Genomic DNA, 10,267 nt, shown 5'->3' on the forward strand with positions numbered 1-10,267 from the left:
AGTCACCTCTCTCCTCTCGCCATTTGTTACTCCTGTCTACCTGCTCCCTGTCCTCCTGTATTTTATCCTTTGCTGACCCCACATCCTTCCATATCTTCTTGCGCGGTTGTTCCTCTCTATCTTGGTCCAAGTCAAACATTTCTACTTCTTCTTCCGTGTCATCTTGGATCGTCTGATACTCCTCTGACGTTTCTCCCTCTTCGGTTCCTTTCCCCTTCTTTCCCTGGCTTCTCCATCCTCTGTTGTCTTCATCCTCATCGTTCCTCATTCTCCTCCTTGTCGCCATTCGATACTTCCTTCCGGCGTTGTCCGCTTGTCTTCTCCGCCTTCTCTGCCTTACTATTAACCTGCCCAGAGCTTTCACTGCTCTATCTCTTCGCAAATCCTCGGCACAATTGTTTAACATTCTCCTTTGTTTATCTCGCCTTCCTTTATGATGTCTCCTCCACTGATTCTCCTCGTCTCTCGTTGCTCGCTTCACCTGCCACCTGCCGATTTCATCACCACCCACCTCCTTTCGTCCTTCTTCTGTGCAGTCGTTCCCACGTCTGAGCTCTGTCGCATTACCTCCACCGGCTTCTTCCTTCATTGCCTTGTCGCCGTCCCTTCTCGATATGATACCTTTGTTGATAATCCCTCTATCCTCCTTCATCATTACCTGACTATCTTTTGCCTCATCTTCCTCTCTTACCTGATCTGTATTAATTTCCTTGATCGCCGTCATTATCACCCCGATCGGGGGTCTCTGGGTGTCTCTTTTATTGAGTTGCGGATTCATTATGGTCTTGAGTGATTATAATGGTGAGTTCATCCCATCTCGGTTTATTCCTCATTGTTGGCCAGCTGTTTTCGATCTTATCCTTCTGTTATTTACTCCCCCAGTTTGCAAGGTAGTCTGCAGCCTTGTTTCCTTTGCTCCTGACGTGATTGATGATTTTGTAGTCTATTCTCTTTAATAATTCCACCAAGTCTTGGACGATCCCAGCCGTCCTCCAGCTTCTAGCTACTTGCTCCCATTCTTTCCCATTGTTGAGTTTTCGTAACATTTATACAACTATCTGAGAATCACCTTCTATTTCCAGATTTGTGTAGCCATTCCTTACTGCTATCCTTAGACCTTGATAGACAGCCCACAGTTCTGCTTCATTGTTGGTCATTCCTCCTCCCCCTTCCGCGTACACCCATCTTGTGTGTTTCTCACTGTCCCTAAAGATGCCCCCAAAGCCTGCCGGTCTTGGGTTCCCTTTGGAAGCCCCGTCAGAATTCAACTTAATGAAATTTTTCCTTGGGTATCTGAACTGATCTGGGCTCTGAGTTTGAGCTCATTGTTGCGTTTCCTTTCTAGGATATACTATGCCAAAATCCATGTTTAGTTTTTTTAAGACTATTCCTTCTTCCGGGTTCGCCTTCCAATCTTCCTCTTCCCAGATTTCGGCCAGAACAGTTTCTCTAATGGCCTTTTGAATTCCTTTCCATATCCTTTCTCGATTATTGGGCTTATCTAAAAAAATCCTTCGATTTCGTTCCTTCCACAGAAACCATATCACGAATCCTACCGTTAAATTCCAACTTCTCCTTACCACCTTGCATGAAAATTGTCCCTCACCCCATTGAAAGATAGTCTTTTTTATGTCACTGGGGTCTCTATTTGCTTTTCCAAAGAGACTTCTGACCTCCTCCCATTGATGTTGGGCGAATGGGCAGGCGTTCAGAATGTGTTCCTGGGTTTCGGTCCCCGTTTTGCAAAGGCTGCATCTCGAGGGTCTGAAGAATCCTCTCTTCTGGATCTTATCCCATGTTAGGATTCTTTCTCTTCCAACTAGACACGCAAATATGGTTATCTTTGGCCACCACTTACTATTCTAGATAACTTTCCATTCTGCGTTTTCTTCCTCCCTCTCCTAATGATTTGTCAGATAATATGCTTCCTTGACTGTAAAGGTCCCTTTCGTAGATTTTCCCCATCTGAGAATATCCAGTCCTGGTCTGGCTTTAATTTTCCTTGATTCTAGTTCTTTTATATATATTCCTTGCTACTCTTGGTCTGTGTTTTCATCCCATTCTCTTGGCCTTCTCCATGTTCTCCATATCCCATTTAGCTCCCCTTCTTTGCAGTAGGCTCTCACGTATTCTCGGCCTTCCCCTATCGCTTTTTGTTGTGTACTTTGCAAGGCTTGTATACTGGCCAATTTGTTTCTTTGTTGCCACTCCTCGTCCCAAAATATAGCAGTACCTCCTCGTCTTATTTCCCAAAAGGCATAATTTTTTATGATATATCCACTCTGGCTTGCTAATTCCTAGATTGTGGAGCCTTTGTGAGTTTCTTCAGCTCTAAGGATGCCTGTCGTTGTTGCGGGCATGTTATATTTCTGGGTCCATATTCTCTTCCATAAGTCATTTCCTCCCCTCATCCACCTCCACCACAATTTTGCTCCTAGCACTTTGTTCAGCATTTCCGGGTCTCTAAGATCTAGACCCCCTTCTTCTTTTCTTTTAGTCAAGCTTTTCCACGAAACCAGTGCCCATTTCCTCTGTTGCTTTGGCCCTCCCCATATGAATTTGCTAAATATTTCTTTCATTCTCATGCATGCCCCTTTGGGGATAGCCATTATAGATAGAGGGTAAATAGGTATCGCCTGTAAGACTGATTTCAATAACACCAGTCTGCCTGCTATGTTCAGCGATATAAAAGACCAAATTGCAAGCCTATTCTTGAGTTTCTCTATAATTTGTTGCCAGTTTTCCATTCTTGTGGGGTTTGTATCTAGGTGATTCCCCAGGTACTTTGTTGGAAGTTCTCCATGTCTGAACCCTAACGTTCTAGTTAGATGAGCCTTAATAGTGTCCACAATGTTAAAGATGAAGGTACATGATTTCTCTTTATTTATCTCCATACCAGATGCCTCCATAAACAGATCCAGGATTCTTTTCATGCTCCTTACCTCCTTTATTGAGACTTCACAGAAGAGCATGACATCGTCTAAAAACTGCTGAAGTGTAATGGGCAGATTGTTACCCCATAGCCTTAAGCCTTTAATTTTCCTTTCCCTCAGCTCCTTTTTAAAATACCTTCCCAAACCCTCTGCAACTATTATGAAAAGGAAGGGAGATATAGGATCCCCTTGTCTTATTCCTCTAGTAGCACTGAAAGTTGACGATGGAACCCCGTTTAGCATGACTGAAAAAATAGGCGTTGATATAATACTCTAAACCCAGTCTATCCATATACTACTAAATCCAAAGGCCCCAAGGATTGCCTTGAGGTATTTCCAATTTAAGTGATCGTAGGCTTTTGACAGATCGAGCTTTATCATTATTCCTTTCTGTTTTTTCTGTTTTAGAGAGTGGATCATTTCCTGGGTTACTACTAGTCCATCGAGAATTTGCCTTCCCTCCACAAATCCTATTTGCTCAGGTGAAATTATTCTAGGGAGAATGGGTTTTAATATTTTTTTTATCAGAGTGGCAATTATTTTTTATATTAAATTGCACAGGGCGATTGGTCGAAAACCTTGGGCAGTTTCAGAAATAGCATTTTTAGGGATCAAAGTTAGGAAAGTCGAATTCAGACCTGGCCATACCTTTTTCTTCATGCGAGATTCTTCTACTGCCTCCAGGATCTCCTGTCCGAGAAAATACCATCCTGCTTGATAAAACTCCACAGTGTATCCATCTAGTCCTGGTGCTTTGTTTTTTTCATACACTTCACAGTTTCCTCCACTTTCTCTAATGTGGCTGCCCTCATCAATGCCTTGTTCTGTTCTTCTGTTATTATTCTAGGAATCTCTTTGTAGATGAGGTCTGTAGCTGCTTCCCTATCTACTTGAGGTTCTATTAGGATGTCTTTATGGTATCCTACCAATACTTGCTCAATTCTTTCTTGATCAATTATCCTTTCTCCTTCTTCGCTTTTAATGGAAAAGATCATATTCCTTTGCCTATGTTGAATCATAGTTTGGTGGAAAAACTTGGTGTTTTTTTCTCCCTCGTGTAGCCAGTTAATCCTGGATTTTTGTCTCCATAGGATCTCCTCCTGTTTCCTCCGCTCTTCCAGTTGGCTTATTATAATTCCTTCTTCTTTACTTCTTTCCTCATTCCTGCCCTCTGTAATGATTTTTTGTTGTATCTCTTCCATTTCTTTCTCTATCTTCTGTTTCTCCTCCATTATATTCCCAAACTTGTCCTTATTCCATTTTTTGATTTTCCCTTTGATTTCTTTGAGTTTTAACTGAAAATTATGCATCTTCCCTCTTCCTTTTTGTGTACTTTGAGTCCACCATTCCTCTACTTTAGATAAGAACTGAGGGTTCCTGAGCCAGAAGGCCTCAAACCTGAAGGGTTTTTTGCAGGAGTTTTTCTTAATATCTATTTCCAACCTGATCGGCCAATGGTCCGAACCCATCGCCGGCATAATTTTAGCTTCAACAAATACATCCCGGTTCATTATTTGTTCTGATATAAGGAATCGATCTAATCTAGAAGCTATTTGATTTCTTCCTCCCCTTCGGTTATTCCAAGTATGGATGCCGTTGATTGTTGGGATATCTACCAGTCGTTGTTCTGTAATCATTTCGTTAAACTCCTCCATACTTTGATCTGGTCTTCTTATGCCGCCTTTTTTTTCTTCTGTCATTCTGATCATATTAAAGTCGCCCCCTACTATCCACGGTATTCCAGGGAAGATCCTTCTAGTTGCTTGCAGGTCCTTGAGGAAATTTTTCCGATCCCTTGGTATGTGTGGTCCATAGACTCCTGAGATGAGGATCCACTCCGTTGATCCTGTCATTCTGAATAAGCCTGTGAGGATTCTGGGAGAGCTTATCCAGTTTTCAAACAATACCTCCTCAGGGTTCCAAAGGATTGCAAGACCCCCTGCTGTTCCATTTTCATCCTGGCCCATTACCTCATATTGTATTTTTTGTTTTTTAATTATTCCTTCTAATTCTTGGAAACTAATTTTCGTCTCTTGGATTATCATTATGCTAGGCTTATCTTTCTTTATCCTCTCCTTTAGATACCTCTGCTTTCCTTTGCTGTTGAGTCCCCTGATGTTCCAACTTGTGACGATCATTTTATAACTTTTTGGATGGTTGTTGAAATACCTCTGAAAGAGGTATAACCCTGCCTGAATTGACCAATATTTCTCCAACCGCTTGTATGGTTTCATTTAATGTCCATCTACCTCTTTTCCTGCCTCCTTTGCCAGTACTGTCCATTCCCAGGCTTTGGTTTCCTTGCGTTTCTGTTTGATCTGTCTGATTTTCTAAAGTGTTGCCTTTTTTCTCCTTGTATTTTTGGAATGTTTCTTTATACAATTGTTTTTGGGCTTCCGGGATGAATCTTTCATCAAGGTTTTTCCAGTCCTGTAACAATCTTCTCATGATTCTTTCCTCCTCATTCGCACTGTCCTTCTGGGTATCTGTCCCCATCTGGGTTTGCTCTGTTGTCATTTCCATGCTCTCCCCAGTTCCTCCTTCTGCCTTATTCTTCTGGTTTAGATCTGGTTCTTTTGTCTCTTTTATAATTTCCATTGGCTCCTCCTCGTTGTCTTCTTCTCCGTTCTCCTCCTCTTCCTCCTGTAAAGCCTGAAATTTATTTTGGTTTTCTACTGTTATTGGTTTTGCAGGTCGTTGTATTCTTGTTACTTCCTTACCTGGCTTTTTTTTCTATGGACTTCCTGGAATCCCGTTCCCCCTTCCTCTATCCTATTTGTCCTCCTCTGTTCTTCTTCCTATTTCCGTGGTGTTTCCTCTTCTTTATTCAATGGGCATTGTTTGAAGAGGTTTCCATACTCGTGACACCTTCTACACCTAAAGGGTATATGCTCATAGTCCATTGGTTGCCGCCATATTTCATCATGGTATTCTAGCTCTATATACTCCAGCAATGGCTTGCTATATTCATATAGACGCATATCCTTGCATAGGATGTATACTTCCCTCTTTTTGTTGACTCTGCTACCTTGACAAAAGTCCCAACTATATTACCTATGCTTTCCAGGATATCGGGGTCCTAGAACTCTATTGGTAGACCAAATAGTCTGACCCAAATGGGCGCTGCTAACATCTTTTCGCGGTCCGGGTTATATCTGTCCTCCCAGTGCCTTATAAACAGTCTGACATTATTCATGAAATATGGCTCTCCTTCAAAGGTTCTTTCCTTATCTTCCAAGTTTGCAAATATCACTGTAAAGAAACCCTTTGCTCCTAATTTTAGGTCTATATGTCCTTTCGGCCTCCATCTTTGTTGTATCCACTTTGCTAGGTCCCTTTCTGACGGCCAAAAACCCATAAACTTGCATATCAAAGCATGGTCTCTCATATAACATCTGTATTCTTCAAGTTTGTTGTTGGGTATTACATACCTTGGTTTCTTCTGTGCCCTGGGCAGACATCTACCCCCAAGCTTTGTTTGCCACCGATTCCCCATTACTAGCGCATCTCTGCTATTCTCCTTTGGGTTTCTCTGTATCCCACTCCCGCTTGATTCGCCCGCCGTCATATTTTTGTAGGAGGGGATCTCTCCCCTCCCCTGCTCTCCTTCCATTGCTTCTATCAGCCCTGTTTGGCGTTGTTATCTCTCCTCTTCGAGTTGTGTCTTCGTAGGTTTGATTGCGTACCGAGGATTTACCCTTCTGCCCTTGTCTCCGACTCTGTTTCTCTTCCACCTCTGTCTCTGCAAACCCTAAGTTTTCAAAACCCTAGCTCACCCGTCCTCGCTCGGCGCTTCCTCATCCTCCCGAATCTAACACCTAATTATTTGTATGATATTTATTTCAATTAATCAATTTAATTAAAATACTAAAAAAACTTACTATTTTAAAGATAATTCTCAATCATTACTTTATATATATTATTATAAATATTTTAAAATATTTCATTGAAATTAGATTTCTACCAGCAAAAAAATAATTATTGATAACTAAATTAAAATTCTAAAATCTCTACTCCAATATCATATAATAAATAAACTCCATACCAAACAATTCATTAACACCTTATAAATAACTTAAAACATTTACACCTTATAAATAAGGTTAAACAATAATTAAGATCATCACATGTCAAAATGAGTCGAGCAACTACCCTTTAAGTAAAAGAGGGTAAACTCTTTTGTTGTTTTCGACAATGTAATGATATTGTTCAATGATTAGGGTAAGAACTTTTGTTGTTTTCGACAATGTAATGATATTGTCCCATTGTTGTTTTCGACGATGAAATGATATTGTCCAATGATTAAATACCCATTTTTCTCTTATGTAACCATCATTTGGCATTTTTAAAATCAATAGGCCGTTATTGACGCGTGTATATATACACATTTCAAATACAATTTGGAAAGTTTGTACAGCAAAATGTAAAGTCAAGATATTTTAAGCTGATAAAAGGTTTTAATATGAAAAACTGATTTTTTCATAATTATTTTTTATCATGAAATATTGATTTTATTATGAAATATTGATTTTTTTCATAATTAATGATATAGAATTTTACTTTACTAACTAATTATGTATTTAATTTTTTTTCAAAAAATAAATAATAATATTTATTGTTTTAATATATTTTAAATTGATAAAATGTTTTAATATGAAATAGTATTTTTTTCATAATTAATTTTTATTATGAAATATTGATTTTTTCATAATTAATAATATAGAATTTTTATTTTCCATAAGTAATTGTGCCTTCAAACTCCTTTGCTCATCATTTTGTTAATTATTATTAAGTAAAGCTAGTCATATTGAAATATATCACATTCCATTCAAATCTACTCCATTTTGGTATGTTAATATGGCCCAGCCCATGAAACTCACTTATGCCAAATATGTAGATTTTAGTTTTTGGAGTGGGTTTAGATTTTTTTATTAATAATTGCGTTTTCTTAAATTATTTTCATTGTTTTTTAGTGAAGAGTTCATCTATTTTGATTAGACTAGATATTAGTGAATTATAAAACTGTAAGTTGTTCAATAAGAGAGCTGCAACTAGAGGCGAGGAGAGTGTGAGAGCTTTGCAACTAGAGGTGAGGAGAGTAAGAATGTTGCAAGGAGAGTGTGAGAGCTTTGCAACTAGAGGTGAGGAGAGTAAGAACATTGTAAATGTGATTTTTTTTAATAATTATGTATATAAGACTAAGTAACTGCAAGAGATTAAAGTTTCATTCTGATCTCCACCAATTTTAAAATGTGCATTCGTAAGCCTGTTTCACCCATCCCTTCTAAGAAACTACATCAGGGGAATGCTCCTTATTGGATTATATTATGCTTCTCCTGGTGGCCTATTGTCCCCACAGAACTTCCTCAGTGACTTGGATCACCTCAATCACCTCATTTTAACAAAACAAACAAAAGCAGAGAAGAATAATCAATCTGGTTTACTCAGAAATTGACCTTATCCGCGAAATGGAAAGTACGATAATCTGCGCTTTCCCGACTATTTTTCCCTTTGCATTCTTCAAATTTACCCGAGTTCTTCTTCCCTGGAATATCTACATTAAAATTAAAATTAATTTTTTATGTATGAAATGATGCAAAAATAAATATAAAATTTCACGCCTATGACATTACAGGATTCCGATTCCTTTATATGTGGAGATCCGTTGTGTTTTCTGAAATCAATAACCCTAACTTTATCTGCGTCCTGTGTAGATCACATAAGATCTATACTGTCACGAGACAGCTATTACTCCTTTAGTTAACATAGTTTTCATTGATGTCTAACTTAAATTTTCCTGTATCTCTTTATTCATTTTGCATTTTGATTCCTAGAATATGGAGTTCGAAATATCTGGTTTCTTTTTTTCAGGGAAAAAAACCATCATAGATTTATATTAAGAAAATATAAAGATCTTCCATATCATGTTTGGGTTGAGGCATAAAAATGCCCAGCAACTTTTGCAAAAAGTAGATATAGATAGTTATGCCCAGCAACCTTGGCAAAAAATAGATACAAATAGTCCATTGAAGCATAAAAAAGCCCATCAAACCTTTGCACAAAATAGATACAGATAGTCCGAATCTTACCAAATCTGAAATAAGAAATATCTGGTTTCTTTTGGGTGCAAAACCATTCGCCTTTCAGGAAATTAGAATATTCCTTCTTCCTTAGATTATTGTGCTGCATATGTAATCATGTGGCTGCAATGAGATGTCGCCCAGATATTATTATGGCCAGATTATGATTATGTTAACTATGATAAACAGGACTAGCAAAACAGCCTCTTGGATTTTATATTAAGTCGTTGCCCCTAGAGTAATTCAACAGCCAGATCTAGATATCACACTTTTATGAAAACCCAAAGCATTTTTAAACTTTAACGGCGAAAGCAGAAACAATGTCTATTTATGAATCCTCAAATAAGCATGACAATAAGAGATAAAGTTAATGGATCGAATGGTCTATATGGCTTGGCCTGAGTATATATGACCCAAGAAAGAAAGACAAATAAATTATTACAAGGCATTTTTCCGGCACTAATTACAAGTTACAAACATAGAATTCGGCCAATTCCCTGAAGTTGGAATCGCTCTGAATCGCGTCTGGTTCAGTGTTTTCCAACATCCACACCAAATGCTGGAACAGCACCACCTCGCAGGCGACTGAGAAACCGTCTCTGAAACTCTCAACAATCAATGCCCTCAACAATGGATGATTCACATAATGGGAACTTATGAAATATCGTTTCCTCGACATCCCAACATAAACTATGTTACATCCCTCGGGCGCTTCGTCTAGTTTGTGATTATCTGCGTGGACGAGGCGAGATGGCCTGCTTTCTGCAAATGTTGGTGCAATAATTTTATCGCAGTCATGAACATCCTCATGATGTAGATCAGAAACGGAAGTGAGATGACTGTCTGAACTTCCCACCCTTGGGAAATTTTGCCACCGCTTGAGAATTCTCTTGATCTTGTTCATCTTGTGGCTTATTGCCAGCAGCATCCAACTAACACAATGTCCAACTAACACGAGATCCGTTAAATCCTATTTTATATTCTTTCCTTCGAACCAGGCAAACTAGCTGAGATCAGTATGGGGACTCCATCTACTGCGCCGTGTAGTATTTGAGAGGAACATGTTTCTTATATAGCACATGGAAGGAAGAAATTTGCAATAATGTATGGTGTAACTTCGTTGGGTATTGCCATGTTTCAAACCAAAGAAAATTTTAGAGCTTTTGCTCTAGGTATAAACACGATTTTTGTTTTGAAATGCAACTACCAGTCTGTCTAGCAAATTTTTAGCGACTAACACTCTTCCCGTCCCTC

At 38.8% G+C, this 10,267-nt stretch overlaps 1 protein-coding gene across 1 annotated transcript; it reads right to left on the reverse strand.

Annotated features, from left to right (window-relative positions):
- Nucleotides 1-9,404: 9,404 nt before the first annotated feature.
- On the reverse strand, nucleotides 9,405-10,021 carry LOC149159865 (auxin-responsive protein SAUR76-like). Its single transcript, XM_089433652.1, has one exon. It carries the CDS (start codon nucleotides 9,939-9,941, stop codon nucleotides 9,477-9,479), a length of 465 nt encoding a protein of 154 aa, XP_089289778.1. The 5' UTR covers nucleotides 9,942-10,021; the 3' UTR covers nucleotides 9,405-9,476.
- Nucleotides 10,022-10,267: the final 246 nt, after the last annotated feature.

The sequence above is a fragment of the Pinus tabuliformis genome, chromosome 5_2, assembly GCF_031772625.1.
Source record: "Pinus tabuliformis cultivar Carrire ecotype Pingquan chromosome 5_2, CPIR1, whole genome shotgun sequence".
Lineage (NCBI taxonomy): Eukaryota > Viridiplantae > Streptophyta > Pinopsida > Pinales > Pinaceae > Pinus > Pinus tabuliformis.